This window comes from Maylandia zebra, linkage group LG23, assembly GCF_041146795.1.
Source record: "Maylandia zebra isolate NMK-2024a linkage group LG23, Mzebra_GT3a, whole genome shotgun sequence".
Lineage (NCBI taxonomy): Eukaryota > Metazoa > Chordata > Actinopteri > Cichliformes > Cichlidae > Maylandia > Maylandia zebra.
Genome location: NC_135188.1, coordinates 5,407,822 through 5,435,019, shown reverse-complemented (window position 1 = coordinate 5,435,019; position 27,198 = coordinate 5,407,822). Strand labels below are relative to the sequence as shown.

The window sequence follows — 27,198 nt, the reverse complement described above, 5'->3', positions numbered from 1 at the left end:
GCATAGCAGTGAAAGGATATTTTGTGTTTTCTAAAATAGACCCCAAAGGGAGCACGTACAGTGAAAAAAGAAGAGGGCCAAGGATTGAGCCCTGTGGCACCCCACAAGAAAGAGGGGCTGAGGTGGATTCAAATTTTCAACATTAACACTAAACGTTCTGCCACTCAAATAACGAAGTTATTGAACGAAGCCAATCCAGTGTTACACCTTTGATGCCAACCAGGCGTTCCAAACAAGAGATAAGAATACTGTCGCCAACAGTATTAAACGCTGTAGTTAGATCTAAAAGCACAAGGCTCACGGTACTTCGACAATCATTGGCTAAACAGATATCGTTACAAAACCCATAAAAGTGCTGTTTCAGTGGAGTGTAGATGTTTAAACCAAACCGAAAAACTTCCAGGATACCATTAGTACGTAAAAACGTATTCAGTTGGGTAAAAACATTTTTTTTCCAATAACTTTGAATGGAAAATTTAGTAAAGAATGGAAATTTTGAAATAGGTCAAAAATTTGAGCAAACTGAAGGGTCACGGCCAGGATTTTTAAATAAAGGGTTTACAATTGCATGTTTTAAACCATCAGGAAGTACACTGGAAGTAATATTGATATTTATAATGGCAAGGACTAAGGTTCCAATCAAGGGAAAAACCTCTTTAAAAACCATGCAGGGATAACATCCACGGGAGAACCAGAAGGTTTAATTTGACTAATCATCTCGTTAAGAAGTGTAATTGAGACAGGTTTAAACTGGCAGCTGAACAGGGACTAAACATGGACGGATCACATGTAGGAGGTACTATTGCTGACTCGACCTTGTTTACAAAAAGAGAAAGAAACTGATTACATCTGTCAACAGAGCCTTTTACCAAAACTAAAATCCAGACACTAATTAAATTTCAAATAAAATATAATGTGTGAATGAGAATATGTGGCTATAATGTGTCAATAGTGAGCCTCATATTAAACAAAAGTCTTTTTGTTTTTTTGTTTTTCCTTTTTTTGTGTCCTGTCTGGCACTGTAGCAATCAGAATTATTGTCTGAAGGCCAACAAAAGTCATTTTGTATACAAATATTTTTACGGCCCGCGGTCCATTTTTAATTGGCCCGCAAGTAATTTTATAAATAGAATAGAATATGGCCCACACTTCAACTTTTGCTTGAGTGTATTGCACCTCTTAGTTTTAACACCAGGGGGAGCTGCTGTTGATCAAGGCAGTTGCTCCACCAAAATGGACAATCACAGAAGAAATTTACCCCAAGTTACTAAACATGGCAGAACCAAAGAAGCGAAAGGTAGAAAAGTGAGTGCAGAAAATTTCAGACACGGTGGGAGAGTGAATATTTCTTCAAATAATTCAAGGGGAAGTGTATCTGTTTGATCTGCACTGAAACTGTGGCAATTATGAAATAATGCACCACGTCATTATGAAACCAAACATCAGGCCTATGCATCCTACACTGGTGCTGAGCGAGAGCAGCAAAGGGTAGCTCTCCTGCGGGGTCAGCAACAGTATTTTTTTTCGTGCTCAAATTGTCCAGGAAAAGGCTCCAATAGCCAGCTATGAGGTCGCCCAACTCATCGCAAGACATGGCAAGGCTTTTTCAGATGGAGACCTCATAAAACACGGCTTCGTTAAAGTCACCGAAATAATGTGCCGCAGCTGGATGGCCCGATTTACATACCCAGCGCAGCTGATACTCACCAGAATAATTTACTAAAATTATATGGACTCCTGTTATTAAGTCCAGTTCAGTCTGTTAATGTTGATAATCGTTTCAAACGGACGTTAATAGATGTTTTGCTAAGCCTAATAACTTAAATAACAAACTTGAAATGTACCGTCCCATTTTCCCCTTTATTGTTTTAAATGGATGCAAAATAACTTTGTTGTTTGCAAAACTTGTGCATAGGATTTTAAAATCGACAATTTATATTTGCTGTAAATCCTCTGTCTAAGAAGAAATCTGAGGCTGCTGCTCTGAGAATGAGCTACCAAAGCTTTTTCTGAATAAATCAATAAACATCCATTTATGGAAAGCTGTGATGAAGGCAGTTTTGTCTTTAATTATATTCAACAATATAACACATTTGACCACTTTTAAGTGATTTTTCTAACTTTAATACAGTAAAGTTAAGGTTATATACCTAATTTATACCTAATTGGCCCTCAGTGAAAAAAGTTTGGACACCCCTGCTTAGCTTTCAAGGGCAATAAGATGACTGCTTCATTATTGTAAGGTGACCACCACCAAAATGAAGCAAGATTGTTTTTGTTTTTTTCACAGTTTACAACCTTTAACATAAAGCTACTGTTAACATCTTGTTAGTCTACTGTTGCTAATAATTAGATAAATAATTATGACCTCCACACACTCTCTTGCTTATAGAAATGTGCAACGCCATAAAATTCAAAATGACTTTTTTTTTTTTCTCAAACTGGTGCATTTTCTCAGTTGAAACATTTTGTATATTTTTGTGCTCTATTGTGAATAAAATACGGATTTATGAGGGCCTCTCTGCTTGCCTTTCTGCTTTTTTGATTATGTACAACTGTGGTTGTACATCATATATCTGCATTAAAGAACAATGCTTTTTTGTTTTGGGTTTTTTGGTGCAACTGCACATGTAGTAGCATGCATAAAAACCTAGAGAAGGAGACCTAACATGGATTAAAATTAATTAAACAATGCAGTAAAAGTATCAGAGAACAAAAAAATCATATAAATGGAGAATTAAATAACTAATAAAATAGAGATAATAGATTAAGTATCTGTCAGTTGCATCACATTTACCATATTACTATGGTAAATAACATACTGATAGACTGACAACTTTACAATAAATATATAAAATAATAGATAGTTATTATTTTTTCGGGCTTCCAAAATCTGTCTTCTTTGTGCATATCGTGTGGAAATTATATACAAATCTCTGATTCACAAATTTCATTTAGCCTCTTTTAATATTCCTTTCCCATTTAACAAACAACCACACTAACATCTTCACACCAGTCAAAAGTATCACCAGTTAGTCAGGTGTATGCATTTTTCAAATACACACACACACACACACACACACACACACACACACACACACACACACACACACACACACACACTGCTGGCAGTCAGGAATTAAGAAATTACTTGCACATGCCACCATAACACATGCAAAAGCAAAGGTGGTAAAACCTGAAGACTGACGCTGTGGTTTCTCTTAGTCATCTAGTTGTAGCAGTGTAAAAGGGAACCAAAAAAAAAGTGGAGCAAAAAAGAAAAACAACAGCTTTGATCTAACAACATTTGCTGAACTCATCACATTCTTGTCAGATAATGCTATGAAAGTGTTTCAAGCTTTGCAGACCATGGTATAAGACACCTTATCTTATATCACGCAATCATCACCATGCTCTTCCTGCCTGAAGCAGTTCATCCAGGTCACCAAACAAACAAAGTATTTCCAGAATGTTTGTCTTGGCCCATCACATTAGAGGCCCATAATACAAGGTTTATAATGTGAGGTAGTGTAAAACTTCATTAACCAGAACATCAAACTAAGGTTTCTCTGACAGATTACTAGAAATCTAGGACATAGTTGGAGTGGTGACATCCATCTAGAGCGCTTTCTCTCACAATGTCACCAATATCATCTGGCTGAGAGTGAGAGTGCTACAGCATGTAAATAATGCCATCATCCACCCCCTACAAGAGCCTGGTAAGCAAACTGAAGGGGGTCATGAACATTTTCCACTTGTGAACTGATGAGAGCCAATCTCTCCAGTGGCTTTGTGACATGTGAGGTCAACACAAAGTCACTCTGAAGTCAGTAAAGTCAGAAGAGGTGGCTCTCTTTCATACTAGCACCAACTACTGGAGTAAGAAATGTTAAATCTTTAAATTTACTTAGAACATAACATATAAACATGTAAATATATTACAGTTTTTCTCAAATGTTAAAACACAAAAGCCAATCCTGTAACCCAAATGACCAGTAGTCTAAACACATTTACTAAATGTAGCCACCATATTCCAGTACCATAAACACATGTCACATGAAGACACAAGTCACAAAACACAACCCTCTGTACTCATAAATCTAAACACATTTTTCCTTGCTAAAACACATGTTGCAAAACAACTCTGCTCATATCCTCAAATGAAAGCCCATGTGATGCAAAATGCTTGCCACAGTCACCAATCTTTGAACACAGGGAACACACCTGGCGTCATTCACTACACACAATGACTCAAAATTGAAGACACTTGTTGCTAATGCTGTACCCACATGTAAAAGCAAGTTCAGAGTGCACAGTATGCTGAAGATTCCAAACAAACACAATGGATGAAGGCAGAGTCAGGGGAAGAGGAATTTGATGCAGAGGAGGGAGAAGAGCTGGCCCTGGAAGAAGAGGAGCAGGCCAATGAGGAAGAGGAGTTCAAATGAGAGGAGGAAGAGGAGCGACCAACGAGGAAGAGGAGAAGGCCAACATGGGAGAGGAGAAGGTCCAGGAGGGAGAGCAAGACAACCTCGCACCATCATTACGGACGAGATGCGAGCAACAGCTCAGCGACATGATGCCGCACAGTGATTGTGGTGTGTGTGTGGTGTGAATAACGTAAATAAAAAAACTTCACACCCTGTTCATGTTTTCAAGATTACTGTTGTGTGCAATAGATTCTGTTTTTGCATTGAGTTGTGTTACAGTAGTGTACGTACATGCAGGATTTTCTATAGATTTATACTACTCATATGAAACTCACAAATCTAAATGCCTAATCCTCTGCAGAGATCTACGACGATCCGTTACTGTATAGTTTCTAAAATATGCATTGGCAGTTATGAAACAAAGAACCTTCTCACAAATTGAGCATTGTGTTTTCAATTGTTTTGCTGTAGTGTGTAATGCTGTGTATAGTGTTTACAGTTTTGACAGCTTCGAGCTGCTCTCTTGGTGTGGGAGTTTGAGTTTTGCAGTGGGAAGGTGTGGTTGTGTTTATGTAGCTTTAGAGAAGGGTGTTGTGTTTGGACATTGGGGGACCTGGTGGTAACGTTTGTGACATGTGTTTTAGCATTTGAGAAAAACTGTAAGGTGTGCCCCCTTACTACTATTTAGTAGTAAGCTTATATTTTAATATTTCACTTTCATCACTGTGATATTGAGAACATTGACGTTCTACATGAAATTTGTTATCTGTGGTTTCTGTGGTTCAGTTATACTTCGTCACAGTGAATGTAAAGTTTTTCAGTGACCTTTGAGCTACATAAAAAAATAGCTATGTGCCCTTTGTGTTATTCATTTATGAATTGTTGATCAGCAGTATCCAAAAGGGTATAAGGTTTCGAAAACAGTGTTCAAAAGCTGAGATTAAAAAAATAGAACTGCAGCTGTACCGCTCTTATATCTGTGGGTTTAAAACTGTCACCATCTAATCTGATATCTAAGTTTGCCTGGAAAAGAGGGCACGAAAAGCTTGTCTTACAAGAAGTGATACTACAGGTGTAGTCACCTCAGACTAGCTTTACTGTGATTGCAGTGCAAGTGTGCATTAAAAAAAAGATATCTTTCCATTTGACATTCATGCCCGTGAGTTCAGAATCTTTGCAATGCCAGAACTTACATCATTGTAACAGTAATGTGATTACTGAATTTAGTGAATTACTGAATTTAATATAATAGCACGCTGCATGCCAAATACGCTTGGGCAAGTTACTAGACCCAAGTTACTCTCAGATGTATGCAGAGTGTAAACAGCACTTGAGCATAGAAAAAAAAGTGCCTGTATGAATGAATGGGTGAATGTGGTATGTTGTTTAAAGTGCTGTGAGTGCTTCAAACAACATACCTCAAGTAGAGGAGAAAAGTGCCGCGTGAGAACCAGTCCAGGAACTATTCAACATTTACATTAGTGCGTTGCTTAAAAATGTTATGTGATTAACCGTAACTTACTTTGGGGAACACATTACATTCAGCAATATCAATGACATATAAACCACTCATAAAACACTTACTTACAAACAGTGAAGAGAAGCAGGTCTACAGTAGCCTAGTAAGAACAAAGTAAGGCAAGAAAAGGAAAGAAAGTAATTCAGAGAGAACAACCAATCGATCATTCTGACAGACTTTGGTTTTTATAAAAGAATTAAAATGTCTGTTTTTACTGATTAAATCGATCTGACTTGATTAGTGATTATAGAAGAAGAGGAGGTCTAAAAAGACACAGAATGTGGTTAAGACTGGCGAGGTACTGTGCAGTTATGATAAGCACGATAACACCAAGGTTCCAAATGAAGGGCACACATACACCGAATAAAGGATGTGGTTATAAGTCAAAATAAGAACGATGATAATCATACTTGACAACACAGCAAACTGCTGTATAAAAGGGTCTCCTTGACACCCCCGGAGGCTGTTTCAGTGGCAACATGGAAAGTCTGCATGCATTTCTGCTGGTCTATGTTCTGACATGTCTGGGACAACTAGGTAAGAATGACATTAATATTATTCTCTGCCCATTATCACTATCCCTGCTATTGACAAAATATGTGAAAGAGAAACTATGTATATACACAGAGAAAGTGTGTCATTTGAGAGTCATAAGAGCGTGTTAATGTGACATTTACAGTGTTTTGGCTTACTTTATTTTCCATTTTTTTGCAGGATATGGAACTGACATCATACATGGTAAAAAAGCGCCAGATAAATCAATGTTGTATATGGCTTCTGTACAGAGCAGCAAGGGTCATGTATGTGGAGGATTTCTTGTCACTGAGGACTTTGTTGTAACCGCTGCACACTGTGACACTGTGTAAGTAATATGTTTTCTTGTGAGGCAGTCTCTGATGCGCGCCATTAAAATAGTTTTCTTAAACATATTCACCACATCTCAATGATTACTTGTTCAGGAACATCACACATGTTGTTATTGGCAACCACAATCTCCAGCAGGGCAGTGATATAAAAATAATCGTCGAAAGGAAATTCAAACCCAGCAATTTTAATGATGTTTGGCTGGGTGAGGACATCATGCTCCTTAAAGTAAGTATATATTTACACAAACAACCATTACAGGTGATGTAATTTATGGTTTATTTATTTAGATTACATAAATACTACAAATGTACTAGACATCGACATTTCTAATTCAATGCTGTTGTGTGTCTACAGCTGTCTAGGAAAGCTCAACTAGGCTGCAAAGTACAAATAATTCAACTTCCATGTGCTGAAATAACCTTGGAAGAAAATCAAATTTGTCAAGTGGCTGGATGGGGAAAAACTAAAAATGGTGGCTCAGTTGTCGATGACCTGAGAGTGGTGAACGTGTCCGTCATTAACCCAGAAGTCTGTAGGGAACAATGGCCCGGTCTTCCTGTTAATGTTATCTGTGCAGGTGGATACGGCACAGACAAAGGATTCTGTCAGGTATGGCTTCTGTCCTTTCATTGTCTATGTCTACTTGTTTCCTGTTGACAAATAGCTGAACAACCTAAATTAAATATGAAATGAAAACTGAAAATCCTCCTTCCTCACAGGGTGATTCTGGTGGTCCTCTGGTGTGCAACGGTTTAGCTGTTGGTATTGTTTCTTTCAACAAATATCACAACTGTAACTACCCAGATGTGCCCAATGTCTATACGGACATCTCAAAATATCTTCAATGGATCAACAAAGTTCTGGCAACTACAAAACCTTCCTAAAAATGTATTTTTGCATTACTACAGTAGAAGCAAAAATAAACATTTTGCTCTCTGTCATGATCTCTGGGTTTTTAGCTTTGTTTTTTATTTCTATTTACTCGTGTTCTAGAGTCGTTAGCCCTTGAATTGTTGTATTTTAGATCTGTTTTGTTTCATATTTATTGTACCGCCAGTGTTTCCTCAGTCTTAACCACCCTGCTTTACTCTAATTTAGTAGAAATTTTAGGGATCTATACTTTATTTATTTATTTCTCTGGCAACATTTTACTCTTTATTGTGCATTTTTACACACATTTCTGTACTTTCTTCTTTCTATTCCATACAGGCTTGTTACTTTATGTTTAAGATATTTGAGGGGAGTTTTTATTTCACATCGCTATCCTCCTTTCAACATCAAACTGATCTGAGATTATCCAATAACACATAAAGGACAATCCTACTGGTGCTTATCGCATACAAAGATGAAAGGTGCAAAAGCATCATTTATGTGTCATTCATAGCACTATACTCAGGGGTTAAAGAAGGCATTGACAGTGAAACTGGTGCTTCAGCCGTTTCTAGGTCATGGCAGGGTTAAGTCTGGCTGGTTCATGATTAGTATTTAATATTCTAACCAATTTCCTGTTTCCTGAGGGCTTGGAAGATGTTTGGGTCTTCCTCTGGACCTTGCCAAAGTGGTGACATACCAGAGTAAATTGTACTAATTTGTTTAAACTGATAATCTGCTTGTTTAGAAATGGCTCAATTAGTTTCTTGGACATTGTTATGAGGACCTAGCAAGAATAGCTCTGCACCTTGTCAAATTAAGACATTGTAGAGCCTTCACCACCACTTATTAAAAGATTTAAGTGAGGGTATGTATATATTTAAGCCTCTATATAACAATTTCACTCTAAGTGGATTAGAGAAACTCCACAATGCATTCAAAATTGTACACCAAAATCTGGTTTCCAAAATTCATAAAAGTTGTACAATCATTTCACCTTAAAAAGAAAAAAAAAAGAAAGAAAGTTCAAAGAAATGATTAAAAGCCCAAAATTACTATGGCATTCATACCCATGATGATTATATGCAAACTAATGATCACAACTTCATTTCCAGCTCAGCTGTCACATGAACAATCTGCAAAGATTTCGTTTACCCCACTTGCAGACTTTCAACACTTCACATGGGTGGCTTGATCTGGAAAGATGGAACCGCGGTGTGATATATGCAGACATTTCAGTTTCAGAACTGTTACAAACCTAAATTCATACTGTGTGAACTGACAACTTATTTCAAATTGTTTCTGAATCTTTACTTGAAGGGAACTTGTAACTATTAATAAAGATGTAACAATTCATTTTATTCGTAATTGATTTTTGGAGACAGCTGAAGCTAAGTATGTGTGTGTCTCCTCAGCTTTATCAGATAACAGCTAATAACAGGCCTTCTATAGTATTGGTGTGTAAAAAGAGTGAGATAATCTAAGGAACTTGGAAAGACATCCAGTACTTCTTTTTCCATTTCTTGAAGATGTTTCAGCTTTCATCCAAGAGCCTTCTTCAGTTCCTTCTTAAATTCAGAAGAAGACTCTTGGATAAAAGGTGAATCAGAAATCTAAAGAAGTTCAGTCACTTTCTTTCCAAGTTCCTCAAACTACCATGACCTGGGTGACTGAGATCCTTCCCAGTTTGATAGTACTCTCTCTTCAGTTTCAAAATTAAATTAACTACCCAAGCGTTCTATAATATTGCATTATTAAGATAAGATTATTCAGTCCCAGATTTGGAAAATATATGGTTAAAAATTAATTTAAACACATTTATATGGCACATTTATATTTATATTTTTATATTTTAAAAAATAGCTTAAGTAAATACAATGGTGTGTAGTTCAATAAAATAGAATGCTGGCAAAAATGAATGGAAGATATATCCACAGTACATTCATAGAAATGTTTGCAGTGGATGAAACCACGGTGATGATGAATATCAAGCTGTTTTAGAATTATAACATTTGCAGCATTTTTAGAACATATTTTGATTGCTGATGTTTTATAATCGTAAGTAATCATTGTATATCACTGTTTGCCTGCTGAAGGCAGTTGTTTGTAATCAGATTTGTAAAAATCAACTAAACTATTCACCAGTAGAGGACAGTGTCTTACCAGAACATTTTACTACAGCTGTGCGTACAGTAAAAAAAACAAACAAGAAAATTCAGCATTTTGGTCGGACATCATGGTGGCGTAGTGTTTAGCATTACTGTCTTACTAAAAGAAGCTTTTTTTTTTTCTTTTTTTTTTGCGCCTGTCCCGTTTGGCTCTTTTGCCATCAGAATTGTTGTCTAAAGGCAAAGAAAGATGCCCAACGGATTTACTTTACCAAATTGACCATCCCAGCCTTGCCGTAATGGTCCATTTGATTCACCTTTTATTGTTTATTTTATTTTCACTTACTGAATACGGGACAGACTTGACTGGGGGAAAGAAGGGGAGAAAGAAAGAGGGAAAGAGAAACAGCTGAGAAGAGGGACGGGGGAGAAGGGCAAAAGACAAAAACCAACAGAACGGGCAGAGAAAAAAAATGCATATATCAATCACCTGGATCACCTGCTGAGAAAGAAAAAAGAAAGCAAGCAGAAGAGAACAAGAGTAATAGAATAAACAACATCACAATGATATATGGGAATATGACAGTAAATACTAAATGTTAAACATTATTGTGCAGCACATAAGATCAACAGAACACAGTGTGCTTTGAGGTAGGAGCCAAAAAGGGTGTAGTTTGTGGGTGTGATCACCCGTGTGTACACCTGTGAGCATGGACGCGCTTGTTTTTTTTAAAAGGTTCCTTCATGTAATAATCTGCTAGAGGGTGTGGGGGGGGGCCACAGCCCCGTCCTCCAGGGCATGAAGCAGGTATGGAGGAGATCAAAACTCCAGACATCCAGAGGCCCCCAGAACACAAGAGACCAAGGAAGACCAACAGAGGGGCAGCCGCGCCACTGTCCCAGAAAGAGCTGAGGAGAGTCCCAGATGAGGGCTCACTCAGCAGCCGCGGAGCAGAAGCCAGGGGGAGTTGCAGTGACGCGCCCGTGAGCTCCCTGAAGTGGCCCGAGCGAGCCCCAGGCTCCAGGCCCCGATAAGCGGCCGCCAAGGAGTGAGCCGGTGTGTACCTGGACGCCCATCCCCAGACACAAAGAACCACCAACGCACCGATGTCTGAGGGAGTCCGCCACTGGCAGGGGAAGTGGTGGTAGGGGGAGATAGGCCTCCAAACTTTGGAGGGCCTGAGATGTCCCCAGAGAGGTGGCGCCTGACACCCAACCTGACATATAGACACAGACATACAGGCACACACATATACAAACATCCATTCCCACCCTCATGCTCTCATATGCACTTACTCCACACTCAACCAACGTGGAGACAGACATAAAGAGACGCTGTACACACAATCACACTCCCCAAGCGTACTCTACAAACCGGGTCTAGGTACCCTTGCCCCTGGAGGGGGAACTGCACCCAGACCCAGGTGGTGTTACCCTTTTCCCTGCGGTGGGGGGAGGCAGACGGCCCCGACTCCGCAGCAGCAGGAAGGCCCCACACTCCAGACCGCAGTCGGACGGCCAACTCCTCCTCCTAGCCCCCCCGCTCCAGCAGGTCGCAGAGAATGGGGGTGAGAGAAGAAGCTTTATTTTTTAAGGTTCCTGGTTGGCTGGGGTCTTTCTTTGCAGTTTTGCATGTTCTCCCACAGTTCAGAGACACGGTTATTAGGTTAAGTAACAAACTGTAGCTGTACAGTAAGCAAACAGTCTCTCTGCCAGCCTTGCAAGAGACTGATGACCTGTTCAGGGTATCTTGTCTATCAACCTCTAACAGACATGACAGGCTACAGCCATGTAACTCTTGATAAAGTTTGATAAACTTTTAAGAAAAAACTTATCTTTTCAACATTTTACCAATTTTACTTGCAATTTCAAAGATATTGCATCCAGTACAAAGTTGCAGACGTAACATTATAGAGTCTCAAGTCAAACAATAGTTTTACAATTTCTATTACTTGAAGTTTATATTAATTTTCTACTTATCTTTTTTTTTGCATAAAAAGACAAATAAATAATACTGAAATTAAAATTGGGAAACAACTCCTTTGTATTGCTAACACAATATCAGCTCTTGAAAAGCAGCTCCAACAATGGTATTACTAGCCAAGAACCCAGAGTGATGTTAAATCCCAATATACCCTCATGTGACCCGACTAAATAAACAGAAATGGATGAAATTATCCCACAGAGGTGATATACCAAAAGTATCTGATCTTGTCTAAAACCCGAGTCTTCTTTAAGCATCATTTCTTAAGCTGTTAAACACAGTTTAGACTTTTGTCAATCGTTAAATAAACACATAGAAGATAATGTTTGAATGTTACCTGTTATTTACAGTTTTTTACAGACGCTAGGACACATGTCTCAATACTTAGGTCACGTTTGCAAAACTCCTCACACAGTGAGCACAACAGAAGTCTATGTGGGCCAAACTGAGGACCAGTTATCATTGTTTTGGCACAAAATGCATTCAATGACTACATCTCTCAAATTTCATGAATTATTTTCTCACTCAGACACAACAACTGCCAAAAATCTTTGTACGTACAGGACATTTTGCATGTGCTTACATACTGTTTTCAAAATTGTTAAACTTATGGCCAAAACAATAACACAATGCAAAACTTAAAAAGACAGCAAAATGCAACAGCAATATTTTATTGAAACATATTTTACAGTTTTTTACAGCCGCTAGGACACATGTCCCAATACTTAGGTCACTTTTGCAAAACTCTTCACACAATCCTCCTAACTGACCGTCAGCTTGGCAAAGCAGTTCATTTCACATTCAAAATGCACTACAACTACCAAAACACTTCATTCAGGTCTCAAATAACCTCATTCTTCCAGAACACTAGCAAAGGTTGACAGCCGACAAACACACTTTGTCACCCACAAAACAATGACCTAAAAAACACTAACAACATGTAGCATTACAGTGTTTTCTTGTGTAAAACAAGGACACATCTCTGTTTATAATTTCAATATATGTTACTGGAATGAATCAGACATCATGCAGAATTCGTTAATATTTGTTTATGTATTTTTTTATTTTTTTGCACTAAGTAATCGCAAAATACAAGAATTTGTATACACACCATCCACTGATACACATACAATAGTAATGCTAATCTACTCGGTCTTCTCCATTTGGCCACAGGTTCTCATCCACATCACATCTTATGTCATCTAGGGCAATACACCTAGGAAAGAATCTCCTGGCTGCCAGAATTGAAGGAGTTGAACAATTGAAGGAGTAACACCTGTGTAGATGTTCATCTACAATGAGAATAAGCTGTGGCTGGTTAAACTGCATTTTTAGATTTAAAATATGTTTCAATAAAATATTGCTGTTGGATTTTGCTGTCTTTTCAAGTTTTGCATTGTGTTATTGTTTTGGCCATAAGTTTAACAGTTTTGAAAACAGTATGTAAGCACATGCAAAATGTCCTGTCCGTACAAAGATTTTTGGCAGTTGTTGTGTCTGAGTGAGAAGATAATTCATGAAATTTGAGAGATGTAGTCATTGAATGCATTTTGTGCCAAAACAATGATAACTGATCCTCAGTTTAGCCCACATAGACTTCTGTTGTGCTCACTGTGTGAGGAGTTTTGCAAACGTGACCTAAGTATTGAGAAATGTGTCCTAGCGTCTGTAAAAAACTGTAAATCTAAAAATGCAGTTTAACCAGCCACAGCTTATTCTCATTGTAGATGAACATCTACACAGGTGTTACTCCTTCAATTGTTCAACTCCTTCAATTCTGGCAGCCAGGAGATTCTTTCCTAGGTGTATTGCCCTAGATGACATGAGATGTGATGTGGATGAGAACCTGTGGCCAAATGGAGAAGACCGAGTAGATTAGCATTACTATTGTATGTGTATCAGTGGATGGTGTGTATACAAATTCTTGTATTTTGGGATTTCTTAGTGCAAAAAAATAAAAATACATAAACAAATATTAACGAATTCTGCATGATGTCTGATTCATTCCAGTAACATATATTGAAATTATAAACAGAGATGTGTCCTTGTTTTACACAAGAAAACACTGTAATGCTACATGTTGTTAGTGTTTTTTAGGTCATTGTTCTGTGGGTGACAAAGTGTGTTTGTCGGCTGTCAACCTTTGCTAGTGTTCTGGAAGAATGAGTTTATGTGAGACCTGAATGAAGTGTTTTGGTAGTTGTAGTGCATTTTGAATGTGAAATGAACTGCTTTGCCAAGCTGACGGTCAGTTAGGAGGATTGTGTGAAGAGTTTTGCAAAAGTGACCTAAGTATTGGGACATGTGTCCTAGCGGCTGTAAAAAACTGTAATGGAAAAATGTAATGGCAGTAGTTATGAGTAACCTACTATTTGTTCATTTTTGTTCAGCCAATGTAAATGCACTAATTCTATACTTTGAGAATACTGATTGCTCTAACAGAATCTGGTAACTGTGAGATGTGTTTCTGTGGTTTAGTCATAGTGTATCAGAAGTGACAAAACTGTTTCAGTGAGCTCATAAGTATCCGTGATCTAAGAATGATAGAATTTCTTTTCTATTATGCATTAGAAAAGTCATCTTCAATTGATGCTTTACTGTAGTGTTCGTCAAGGTGAAGGATGGGTTGTAAAAGAAATGTTAAAAAGACAAGAGATGTTTTTTTAAAAACGTTTTTTGGTTGTACTGCTACTCTATTTCTGAGTTTTTAACTTTCAGTTTCTTATATATATATATATATATATATAGTGTTAGTTTCAGTGACTGTGACAAATTTATAACATTTGTGGTATGTCAGGAGGTCTCGGTATGTAGAAGAAAAAGCCATATAACAGAAACTCTTTTTGCCATTAGGCTGACTGTTAATATGAAACCAATGACGTGCAGTAATGAGTGGAAATAGCTTTTCAGTTAGCAGCTGTTAGAAGTGACCTTAATAGTAAATAAAATAATGATAACTGGCATACTCTGCTGGTGCCATTGCTTCTAAGTTTGTGGAACTGGATGACGTTTGCTTTTAGTTTATGAATTACTCAATGTAGCTACACTAACCACTGACTTTTTAAAGCAGGAAATGTGTCACTTTAGATTGCATTGGGTTTTTTTTTTTTTACTTTGACTGGAAGACCACTGATTCTGATACCCACGCTGAAGATGAAAACTGGTTTCTGTGGTTCATTAAGGAATTTGAAGAAATGCTGTTGCACTACCAAAACTCTAAATAACAGAAAGATGACAAATGATATAGAGCAAGGTTTTACTTGCTTAACTTGTTTAACTTCACAAACAGTGAGGATGAACATATTCATAAGAGCTTGAAAGATGAGTCCACTTCTTAATCATTTTATATTGATTAGGAAGTAGATGGTGCTCAACTAAGTGATAGAAAATCTCCATCATGTTGCTGCACATATCAAAGAGTTCATCTCCCTCAGAAAATAGAGCTTGCTCATCTTCTCTATTGCAGTCTGCATTTTTCTTGGATCAACCTCTTGTCCCGGTAAGGATGCGGGTCATGTTGTTGTCCTCTTCTGTCGAAATTGAAACACCATCTATGTTCTTATACACATTTAAAATGAGATTCTTTTTAGACCATTCCACAAGACTACTTGAATCATGTCATTACGCAGTGAATAATTTTACTTGAATGGCATTACCTTGGCCAGCTGTGAGAAATATTGGAGTAATATATCAACACACCACACACAACAAGCGTACTTTTTGTCAATTTTTGACTAATAAACCATTAATTTGGCCTTGAAGACCTTGGGGGACCTAAGTCAAATTTTAATGTGTCGCTAAGATGACCCCACTCTACACCAGTATTGGCGGCAGCATACTGCAATATTCTGGCAAAAATAGAACGAATCCTTTTTTCATGAGAACGTGTCAATATTTGTGTATGCACATGTTCTTCTACTAACTTTTGCAACAGTTTCATAATCATGACTATAGGCACAGTTTAAATTATAATCTTATCTCCGGTTCTTGCAGTTCATAGTTTGATGCAAAACATCACTGTGTCAAGTGTTCCTACGGCAAAGAAGCCTTGCATCTGCCTTCTTTACTTGTTAGATTAAATAAACTACAACTCTCGCAATGTGTGTGAACCATTTTCATAAAAATCTGAGACATTATAGTCCAAATAAACTGAAATTAAAAACAAATAAATATAACTATTTCTGAATTCAGTTAACCAATTACATTAGTATTCAACTCTAAGGTGAATTGGACCTGACAGTCCTTGAGGAAGATGGGAATAATTGAGTCCTAACTGTCAAGTATTACTGGAATTAAGCCAGAAGCCAAATGATACAAACTGTGTTTACAAACCAGGCCTTAAATCTAACAAATACAGAATATGGACATGATAGGTCAGTGAGCTACAGCCATAACTATAAAAGAAATACTGATACTGATCTGGTAATAATGTTGCTTCTGTCTAAAATAGAAATAGATATTTGCTACAGCAGTAGCTTATTAATTACTTGGTCTATTTATTATATTGACATTATCCAAATAATGTCAACATTACAAGTTAAGTGTTAATTACAAGCAATTAGTCGCATCTTACAACACAAGGCTAACAGACTGTGGGGTGGCTGTGGCTCACTAGGTAGAGCAGGTCACCTGCTAATTGGAAGGTTAGTGGTTCAACCCCTGTATGATCCAGTCTACTTACCAAATATCCTGGGCAAGATACTAACTTGATACAGCCACTCGTGAGTGAATGTTAGATAGAAAGCACGAAAAGCATGGGGGAAAAAATGTCCTTGCATAGAACAAAAGCTATTTGATTTGTATCTACAGAAGAGCAGAAGGTCCGTATAATAATACTGAAAGCACCAAATCAAGTGTCAAATCCCAAACTCATACTAAAAGTGAATGCAAAACGGTGTCATAAGTAAGAAAATAAAGAATAAATAATGTCAGAATTATAAACCTTCTCATAACACTCATAATACAATCTGTTTCAGACTGCTGAGGTAAAGTAATTAGGACGAACTAGATCATGCAAGGATAATACAAATGCAGAACTTGCACGCTTACTTGAGCAAAGGATGTGGTTAGAAGTCAAAACACAAAAGATTGTGCTGATACATGCCAACAGTGGAAACTAGCCGTATAAAAGGGTCATCTTGACACACCTACAATTACAAATTAACTGCCATGATGCAAGGTCTGCAAAACATTCTGCTCATCTATGTTCTGAGATGTCTCGGACAAATTGGTAAGAATCACAATCCTTGGTTGTTTTTCAGTGATCATTTAATGGAGCATCAGCCTAATTTTGACGTTTTTTTTTTTGTTGTAGTACATGGTAGTGACATCATAAATGGGAAAAAGGCCCCAGAGAACTCAATGCAGTATGTGGTCTCAGTGCAGAACACTGATGGCCATATATGTGGAGGTTTTCTTGTCACTGAAGACTTTGTGGTAACTGCTGCACACTGTGATGTTGAGTAAGTAATCAGTCTTCTCGTGATGACCTCTTTGACTCGTGTAACTACATCAATTTAATTGATGGCTCTTAATGATTGTCTTCCTTCAGAAACCCCACACATGTTGTCCTTGGCAGCCACAATATCAAGAAGGGTTATCAAATAAATATTGAAAAAAAATTTAAGCCCCCCTCTTACTCTAACATTTGGTGGGGTAATGACATCATGCTCCTTAAAGTAAGTATGTATTCATACAATCAACACTTTCAAATGCCATAATTGTTGATTTAATGATTTCAATTCTAATAACACTGCTAATATGTTATGGAATTAAGAATTTGGGATTTTTTTCTTTCTAATGTGTTTCTCCAGCTGTCTAGGAAAGCTCGGCTCGGATGCAAAGTACAAATAATTCAACTTCCGTGTGCTGAAATGAACGTAAAAGCAGATCAAGTGTGCCAGGTGGCTGGTTGGGGAAGAAATAGAACTGGGGGTGAAAATATTGATGACCTGAGAGTGGTGAGCGTGTCCGTCATCAACCGATATGTATGTAGGGAACAATGGCCCGGTCTTTCTGCCAGTGTTATCTGTGCAGGTGGATACGGCACAGACAAAGGATTCTGTCAGGTATGGCTTCTGTTCTTTCATTGAATGTGTATGCTTGTTTCTTGTTGACAATTACCCAAACAACCTAAATTAAATATGAAATGGATATTTTCCCTATTTCTTCCTGACAGGGTGATTCTGGTGGTCCTCTGGTGTGCAACGGGTTAGTTGTTGGTCTTGCTTCTTTCAACAAAAATTACAACTGTGCTTATCCAGATGTACCCAATATCTACACAGACATCTCCAAACACCTTAAGTGGATCAATTGGATTCTGCTAACTGCAACATCTTCCTAAAAATGTGTTTTTGTGTTGCTACTGTAGAAGCAAAAGATAAATGAATAAAAATATAATGGCTGTCTGTCATTACCAGTGTGACAAAATATCAATAAAAATCTATCCCAAATTTTCTGTCTAATTTCCTTTTGTAATAGTCTTAGTTTACAAAACAATAAGAAACAAGAATACTGTAGAGGTCATTTTTGTCTCAGATGAAGTCCAACTAACGTCTTTTTTATATCTTCTTTGAGATCTAAAAAAATACAAAATGCTAACTGAATACTCTGAGAAAGCTTACTTCAAACATTTTTTTTTCTCCTGTACTGATACTCGCTGATGCACACAGGGGCAAACAAAAGCTACGTGAGCTACGTGTTTTGACTGCCATGATTAATCGTTAATACAATTATCATAGTTTTTAAGATATTTATGTAAACTTTAACAAAATTTGGTTAAAAATGACAAATTTGGATCTAATGAGAAAGATGTAAGAAACAAAAGATGGAAGAGTGACTAGTCCAACACTTAACAAAGCAGTGTTGGATAGGTCTTCTACCCTAATTATTTGATTGAAGAAAAGTTTAACCCACCTATTTTATCACCCACAGGCTTGACTTTGCCTCAGAGGACTTGCTGCAGTTTGGGGTCCACAAATTAAATTCAGTTCACAAATTTTCTTTCACTTTGACTCTGTCTTTGGCTCAGTTTTACAAGGGACTTTTTTTATTTGGCTAAATCTGGCAAATACTTTTTTTGATTACAAGCGCAAATATGCTAACACTATCTTGTAAAATACTGCCACCTACTGGTGAAAGACAAGTCACAAGTTTGTCACATGGCTACCACAGACAGCCATGCATTCACAAAGTCAGACGTATGGCCAATTGAGAATTGCCAAGTAACCTAACAAGCATGCGTCTAGACTGTGGGGGGTAACAGGAGAGAACCTGTGTATAGGGGAGAACATGCAAACTTTATACACTAACTTTATACAGAAAAGCCTCAGCCTGTGGATTCAAACTAAGTAAAAAATCTCACCTGCCTGGCTTATCACACTTGTTCTGTTTAATTCAGTTTTGTTTATATAGCACCACCTCACAAAAACAGTTGCTGCAAACAGTTGCGCTTTGTATTGTAGGGAAAGACCATATAATAATAGAAAGAAAACCTCAACTATCAGATGTACCCTTATGAGCAAGCGCTTGCAGACAGTGCGAAAGAAAAACTCCCTTTTAAGAGGAAGAAAAGTTCAACAGAACTAGTCTAATGAAGTCTGCCTTGTTGGGGGTGGGGAGAAAGAGAAGAGCGTCATATAACAGATAGTGTGTAATCACACTGAGAATGTTAAGAGGTGAGCGGAAAAAAAATATTCAGTGCATTAGATGACTTAGACTATTAGCATAACTGAAGTATGGTTCAAGATCACCTGATCCAGCCCTAACTGTAAGCTTTATTCAGTAATGCAGTAGGAGACACAAAAGTGGCAACACTTTTGACACACAATTCTGCATTAGTAAAGTATTACTAAGTGCTTAATTTATCATTATTTAAAGCATTACTACTCCTTAGTATGTAATTTACAAATACAGATGGTTGGGTCTGCGCTTTCACAGGCCCCAGTTCAGAAACGTATTCCCGTTAACAAAGCAAGACAAACAGCTCAACCAGTTTTTCACATGCTAGCAAGGGAAGGATCTCAGAGCAGCCCTTCTGCCCTCGGTGTTAGACCACTTTGAAGAACCATCTCTCCTGCAGCCTTTTATTTCTGTGACACACAGTTTACACAAACACCCACTGTAAAACCCCCCTATGGTTATAAAAGACAAGGCACTAGGTGTGTGTGTGTGTGTGTGTGTGTGTGTGTGTGTGTGTGTGTGTGTGTGTGTGTGTGTGTGTGTGTGTGTGTGTGTGTTTGGGGATGCGTTTGTGTGACCTCCTGCTCACCAAAAGGGTCAAAAGGGCAGAAAGCTTACTAAACAAGAAAACAGAGCCCTCACATAGGATGTGTCTCTATAATAAACACTACAGCCTCCCCCTCCATTCAACAGGCTGGGGAGGGGGACAGAAAAAAAGGAATGTCTTGGATCATACAGTTTGAACCAAGACTTACAAATTTAAGTACAATAATGGCAACATTTAACCATTTGACTCCAACACAGATATAAATATTTCGTTTGGTTTATAAGCTTAAATACAGCATGTTTTTGGTATGTGTTTTTTGATGACCTTAGCCATATTTTATTTTAAACGAAGAAGCCTTAGTATAATTATGTTAAAGTACCCTATAGCTCTAACGACTTCATATCTTTCTCTCGTAAGCCCCTTTTTTCAAACTTCGACTGTGGGCCTAGCTACATTTGTTCTTCAAATCTCAGGTGTGCTATGTTTGCATCTAGCAATACATTTGTATGTTGTGTATCTCTTTGTGCTTTGTCTGTATCACTTTTCTGTTGTGAAGATAGCTGAGACTTGTTCAACTCTTGAGGTACTTTCATTTACTTTTATAAATGCTTTATAAGGCAAAAATAGTCCTCACTTTAGATGAGGTCACAAAATACTTAACAACTAGTAACTGTCTCCGATTACTGTTTGTGATGCAATGAACATATTACTTATCTGTTCTCATAAACTGCATACTAAAAAACTGCATACGATGACCTGGATGACTGAGAACCTTCACATGCATACTAATGCTTTATAAATAATGAATTAAAATGGCCTGCATTTGTATAGCGCTTTACTCAGCCCCTAAGGACCCCAAAGCGCTTCACACTACATTCACACACTGGTGATGGCAAGCTACATTGTAGCCACAGCCACCCTGGGGCGCACTGACAGAGGCGAGGCTGCCGGACACTGGCGCCACCGGGCCCTCTGACCACCACCAGTATTAAGTACTTACTGATACCTTACTAATGCTTAAGAGTCATTATGTGTGTGTTACCAAAAAGTGTCATGCTGAAGGACCTTTACTGAGAAAGAGGTATACATTTAATAACTAGTTTTGAACAGTGCTGATAACTGGAAGTGTTTGTTTTGGAAAGTTACCACATTTACCAAAGGAAGTCACTGCAGCTGCGATAAAATGGATAGGGATCAGTCAGTGCAAACCACATAAAAGGGTTTGCTACACAGTTCCATAGTGACAGAACGAATATCTTTCTGCCAAGATGTATGCTTTGCACCAATTTATGCTAATTCATGTTTTGACGTGCCTTGGACAAAATGGTAAGCCACACTATACAAATACTTTTAGCCATCTGCAAGCTGAATATTGACACTTTTAACTCATTTTGATTATCTTCTGATGTCTTTAGCACTTGGAAGTGAAATTATAAATGGGGAAAAAGCTCCCGAGAACTCACTGTTGTATATGGCCTCGGTGCAGAACAACTATGGCCACAGTTGTGGAGGTTTTCTTGTAAGTGAGGACTTTGTGGTCACTGCTGCACACTGTGATGAAGGGTAAGTAATCAATCCTGCAGGTAATTTGTGGGTCATGTGATAAGAAATCATTTCAGAAGTTCCTATTAATATTAATATGCAACACTTTTCACCTGCTGCACAATGTATGTCACAATTTCTCCCTTAAAATTATACACACACGCACACAAACACAGATAACCATTACCGTTTAGAAAGCCTACTGATTATCTCTGACTTGCAACTTATTTAGGAATCCAAGGAGAATAGTTCTTGGCACCCACGATCTCAGCAAGCCTGCTGACACCGTGAAAGATGTAATCATGAAATGCATACACCCATATTATATAGGTGTTGGAAATGGGAATGACATCATGCTACTCAAAGTAAGTCGATTTTTTTTTCACTTAATATACAGAAGACATATTTGTGATCTCTAGAACATTTGCATATACAATCTCTTAATCTGTTCCCAGCTTTCTAGTGAAGTCCAACCAAGCAAAAGCATCCAAATTATTAAACTTCCCTCTTCTGAAATAAAGCTAAAGGAAAATGAAAGATGCCTTGTGGCTGGGTGGGGTTTGACAAAAATTGGCGGTCCATTAGTTCACCAGTTGAGAGTAGTGGATGTGTCTGTTATCAGCCCAGAGGTCTGTAGGGAGAACTGGCCGGGTCTTCCGGATGGTCTTATTTGTGCTGGTGGTTATGGCACAAACAAAGGGTTCTGTCAGGTATGTTTTTTTTTTAATTTGTTTGATTTTTAAGATTAACTGCTAACTCATGTGTACTTGAAACAGTGTATAAAAAATGTTTTCTCTTGAATAACCCTCAAAGGGTGATTCTGGTGGCCCTCTGATCTGTAATGGTACAGCTGTTGGAGTTGTTTCTTTCAACAAATGGGGCAGATGTGACTACCCGGATGCACCCAATGTTTATGTGGATATCGCAAAACACCTTGACTGGATCAACGAGATTCTCAAGAAAAAGCATTGTTAAGTCTTACATAAATCTTTGCTTTGACACACTGTTATTGTAGTTGTGCGTTTAAATCGCTTTGTGTTTTATGTAGATGCAGAATAAATAAATGTTTCAAATATTTCTCAGCAGACATGTAATTGTAGCAAAGTTGCTGTAGTGACAATATTATTGTGATGTCATTTAGCTCATTTTAACGCAATAAATCACCGGTAAATGATTTAGGGGACAGTAAAAAGGTTCCCCTAGAGTCAGAAACAAAAAAATGCAGTCTTCGCTCAGCATGATGCAGTTATTAGATGAGATGAGATCAGGTTTCAAGGTTGGCTGGGTAGTTTTAAGAGTGCACCCTGGTGCGCACCCTATGACGGCTAGGATAGGCTTGAGCTCTGTAACCCTGGGTTTAACAAGAAAATGTAATTGCTCTGAGCGGTTTTTGATATGGGCGACATGGGCGGTTGCCCAGGGCACCCAACAGGCCAGGACATGCTAATGCTAGCTGTGTTTCCATAGATCCTAACTGATCTCAGAGCGGTGAGAGCAGACCAACGGTACTTTGGCTTGTGAGCTGCTCTCCATTCAGCTTACAAACACCAGCGGTTTAGCCACAATTCGCATGCACAAATCACCAGAAAAAGCAAAAAAAAACTGCTGGACTCTCAGCTTGTCCAGCTCCAGTCATTGTTAAAAGGAGACAGACATACCCAGACACTGTGAGACTGACCCATGCATTTGTGCTTGAAGCGTCACTTATGTCTACGCGGTCATGACATCGCATCATGTGTTGATTGAAGGAAGTGCAGCTTTCAGCAACAATACCTGATTGCGGCCACAGTGGCAGTAATGTAAAGACTGGATGCATACATAATATATGATATATATATATATATATAATTGACTGGCAAGGAGCTTTAGTAAAGTGCTGTGTGAAATGAAAGGAGAGTGAAGCCTTAATGTGTTTATTTTTAGACCAGATCTTTTTTTTTACTATTTTGTTCTGATATGTAAAACCTTTGAAAGGAAAGGAGATTTAATTTCTTTTTATCATGAAGATGGATATATGTTTGTTGTCTAATTACAGTAAATCTTAATCTGGGAAAATGTTATTTCTGTGGTTAATCTAGTTGGCTGTAGAGCTCGGAGATAGTGTCATTAGGCTGTATCAAGAGTAAAAAAAAATCAGCAAAAAATCTCAGGTCATTCATCACTTTTTTTGGTTGTTTTTTTCTTTTTGTATAAAATCTAAATTTAAATAAACACACAAAATTAGAGATTATATGTATTTATAAAGGTATAAACCTCCAAAATAATCCACCAACAAGAACAGAATTACACAAGAAGGTGCAATGAGCCTGTCATATATCAAACTGACAAGATAAAGTAAATATTAAACATTGTGTAAATTATTATCCAACAGGGTGTGGGGGGCATGTAAGTGAAGCCAGCTCAGACATTGCTGGTATTAGGACTGTTCGAGTCAAGTTTTGAGGATATACTGACGAGAACTGGGGTACTGGAAAAAGGCTGATAATGTTGAATTAATTCAGTGTTACTGTGCCAACCAACCTGGTAAAAGGAGTTATATGCAATGCATCTGGGAACTATGGTTGAGGAAAAAGCCAACACATTGACCAAGAAACACCACCAGTAGTAGCTCAGTGCATTAACATTAATAGGAGATACCTGCTGTGTGCTTGCCTACCCCTGGGTCACAGCACAATAGGAACAATATTGAGCAATACTGAAATAATGAGCCAACCCTAGTAGAAGAGAGTAGAGGAAATGAACCAGATGAACTTGGCACATGCAATGACAGATGAATATACCAAGCTGAGGATGAAGATTGTGGCCAGGTTAAAGGTAACCACCCAGCCAAGATGATGACGTATAAGAATGTCTGCTGCCCTCTGCTGGCTATAATGAAGAATTAGACAAAGGCAACAGTTGAGCTGTACAAATACAGAAAATTGCATTTGATGGTATATTGATATGGCAAGAGAAAACATAATGTAGTATTTTACAAAACAAAAAAATCTAAGCAACCACATCTTTACTGACTACTGGGAGTAGCACATGCTCTGCAAAGTTTCTTCTTTCCAAAGCTTTGATCGTCTCTTAATTTATTTCTTGTGAATTCTTGTGAATCAACAAATTCATTTAAAAAGCAAAGTACACTTAAACAAAAACAGCTACAGTGAAATACTTCAACATCATCATCATTATTGTCGTCATCGCCATTGCTGTTGTTGTTGGTGTTGATCAAAATATTAACATCATATTTGGTGCTAATAAAGAAGACGGTGGGCGAGATGGACACAGTGACCAGTCCAGTACCTGACAACTGAAAAGTGACCGTGTGTTTATCAGTGCCTTAGTTCAGCAGTCTGTGGTATGGTACAGTAGACACTAAATTGAATTCACTTCAGTTTAAAAAGAAACAAACAGTACTGATGTTATTTTTTTTTTAACCAGTGAAATTGGTCTACATCATGTAGACAACAAATAAACAATTAACTAATTAATTAGTAAATAAAAATATAAATTTATTAAGTTAATGTAAAACACTATTCACTTGCAATAAACAGAAGTATGGAAGAAATACAGATTAATGTGACAAACTGTGTTGCAATGCAGGCACTGCAAAAGATCTGGAACCACAAAAGATAGCATGATTGACCAAGATATCACAAGCTGCATATTCACACTATAAAAAGGATGTGGTCATAAAGGTCAAGATAAGAATAAAGGTGACAGTGTTCTAGACATGCAAGCAAATGATGACAAATCTAGGATGTAGTGAAAAGAAGTGACGTTGTTATTTTACATTCTGTCAGTGGTCTGCAAGCATTCACTGAATTTAGCTGCTTCATAAAATAACGCATAAAGACATGCTAGAATTAAAGCCTGTATGCTAGCTTTGGTTTTCAAGTCAATAATATTTACTATTTTTGAAATTTTAATTGCATTTTATTCACACTTACCTACAATTAAAGACCAAATTTATGATGGAAGAGGTCAATCTGAAAAATTGCAAATGGTATCCACCCTTATGCAGTATACCGAGTTACAAAAGTCCTTCTAACGTCTTCATGTCTGGGAAACTTACAAAATTACATTTATCATTTTCTTTTTCTTTTTTTTTTTCTTTTTTCTTTTTTTTTCTCTTTTGTCTTTTTCCTTCCAGTGTTTAACCTGACAAATAATAAAGGCTTAGAAACTCTGATTAAAAAAACAAACAAAACAAAACAAACAAAAATAGTAATTATATCCCCTAACCCAATAAAGATAAAGCCTCTGCTTCTACTGACTCTTAATGCTGTCACAGTGTTATTCAATATCTTAGAGAAGTTAAGGTCAGACTCAGTGTAGCCAACTTTATTAACATTTATCAATTTTCTACTAAATACAGCCAAAATGTCATAACTGTGAGTTTGGGAAAGCACATTGAAGTTCAAATCTTATCTGGTTTGTGGTTTTTGTGGTTCATCTAGTTTGCTGCTGAAGATTATGCAAAAGTTGTCAAAAGTTTCCAAAGCAAAGTATCATGGTTTTACATCAGCCTTCTTGAACTTTAGCTCACTAAATGAATCTAAATCTGTTATTGCAAGTAAGATATTCTCACAAAATGCGTGTGGGTTCGTTTACAGTTTTTTCTGATTGCTTAAGCACATTTTTTGTAACTATTGGCTAATTTTGCAAAACTCTTCACACAAATAAGAAAACCTGTCACCCAATAATCAAAACATTGTAGTTCTCTTGCAAAAGCAAACACAGCTAGATTAACTCTTCACACCTTCGTAAAAATGGTGTTTCCGTATCAAACAGTACACACAAGCCATCATCTACTAAGCACACAATGCGCCAACTGCACACTGATGGTATGAATACAAAACACATCTGGCTTTTGCTTTCTCTGTGCACAAGGTAGGCTATGTCAGTTTGAGCTCATACTTCTGTCATAGATCCATAAGCATAGAGGGATCCAAACTTCAAGTACTGGTGTTTATTCAAACACATCAAAACAAACACAAGTGTTTATTTCCAAGTATAGGATTATTTGCAATCGCCATAATGACTATATGGGTTACGTGGTCTGCAGTGAACATGCTTCCTCTGCCCCCTCCTCGTCTTCCTCTTGCTCCTCCTTGTCCTTGTCGTCCTCTTCATCCTACTTCTTCACCTCCACGTCCTCTTCCTCGGCCTCCTCTACTTCTCACTCTTTCTGCTCCCTCCATTGTACTCCGCACACACAGCTTACCTGTATTATAGTGCTTAGGCTGATTGCAAAGTGAACGAATTATCTAAGAAAGTTTTCACATGTGAAAGTGTGCCAGACAGTTGGCAAATTAGTGTTACAGTTTTTCTCAATTGCTTAAACACTATAACCAGGCCTCTAAACTAAAATTTCAAAACCGTAACGCTATTGTTCAAAAAGCTCACCCATTTCCCTGAACTATAAACACTATTCCCTGCTTTGACACATGACTCAAATTTGGTGAACTGTTACTGCAAAACTCTACACACAAATCCCTACATTTTACAGTGCTTACACCATGTAGTCATTTAGAAAGCACTAGCATGCAATAATGTTGCAGTTTTTCTCAAATGTTAAAACACAAAAGCCAATCCTGTAACCCAAATGACCAGTAGTCTAAACACATTTACTAAATGTAGCCACCATATTCCAGTACCATAAA

The 27,198-nt window shown here is 37.6% G+C and overlaps 3 protein-coding genes across 3 annotated transcripts; all 3 read left to right on the top strand.

Moving 5' to 3' along the window:
* The first annotated feature begins 6,407 nt into the window (after positions 1 to 6,407).
* Positions 6,408 to 7,754, top strand: LOC143415201 (duodenase-1-like). Its single transcript, XM_076880761.1, has 5 exons — positions 6,408 to 6,486; positions 6,664 to 6,811; positions 6,909 to 7,041; positions 7,171 to 7,425; positions 7,536 to 7,754. Exons 1-5 carry the CDS (start codon positions 6,429 to 6,431, stop codon positions 7,698 to 7,700), a joined length of 759 nt encoding a protein of 252 aa, XP_076736876.1. The 5' UTR covers positions 6,408 to 6,428; the 3' UTR covers positions 7,701 to 7,754.
* A 9,193-nt stretch (positions 7,755 to 16,947) lies between these two features.
* On the top strand, positions 16,948 to 18,185 carry LOC101471196 (serine protease 1-like). Its single transcript, XM_023153580.2, has 5 exons — positions 16,948 to 17,008; positions 17,093 to 17,240; positions 17,330 to 17,456; positions 17,592 to 17,846; positions 17,957 to 18,185. The coding sequence occupies exons 1-5, from the start codon at positions 16,948 to 16,950 to the stop codon at positions 18,119 to 18,121; spliced, it is 756 nt and encodes a 251-aa protein (XP_023009348.1). The 3' UTR covers positions 18,122 to 18,185.
* Positions 18,186 to 21,273: 3,088 nt separating this feature from the next.
* LOC101468500 (mast cell protease 1A) lies at positions 21,274 to 23,432 on the top strand. The gene is made up of 5 exons (XM_004554915.3): positions 21,274 to 21,331; positions 21,421 to 21,568; positions 21,780 to 21,912; positions 22,003 to 22,257; positions 22,361 to 23,432. Exons 1-5 carry the CDS (start codon positions 21,274 to 21,276, stop codon positions 22,520 to 22,522), a joined length of 756 nt encoding a protein of 251 aa, XP_004554972.1. The 3' UTR covers positions 22,523 to 23,432.
* Positions 23,433 to 27,198: the final 3,766 nt, after the last annotated feature.

Bases quoted from the DNA above. Each gene is read 5' to 3' on its own strand.
- LOC143415201 (XM_076880761.1), top strand. From the start codon at position 6,429: ATGGAAAGTCTGCATGCATTTCTGCTGGTCTATGTTCTGACATGTCTG. The intron at 7,042-7,170 runs GTAAGTATATAT...GTGTGTCTACAG, and splicing joins AGGACATCATGCTCCTTAAA to CTGTCTAGGAAAGCTCAACT. The intron at 7,426-7,535 runs GTATGGCTTCTG...CCTTCCTCACAG, and splicing joins CAGACAAAGGATTCTGTCAG to GGTGATTCTGGTGGTCCTCT.
- LOC101471196 (XM_023153580.2), top strand. From the start codon at position 16,948: ATGATGCAAGGTCTGCAAAACATTCTGCTCATCTATGTTCTGAGATGT. The intron at 17,241-17,329 runs GTAAGTAATCAG...GTCTTCCTTCAG, and splicing joins GCTGCACACTGTGATGTTGA to AAACCCCACACATGTTGTCC. The intron at 17,847-17,956 runs GTATGGCTTCTG...TCTTCCTGACAG, and splicing joins CAGACAAAGGATTCTGTCAG to GGTGATTCTGGTGGTCCTCT.
- LOC101468500 (XM_004554915.3), top strand. From the start codon at position 21,274: ATGTATGCTTTGCACCAATTTATGCTAATTCATGTTTTGACGTGCCTT. The intron at 21,332-21,420 runs GTAAGCCACACT...TGATGTCTTTAG, and splicing joins GACGTGCCTTGGACAAAATG to CACTTGGAAGTGAAATTATA. The intron at 21,913-22,002 runs GTAAGTCGATTT...ATCTGTTCCCAG, and splicing joins ATGACATCATGCTACTCAAA to CTTTCTAGTGAAGTCCAACC.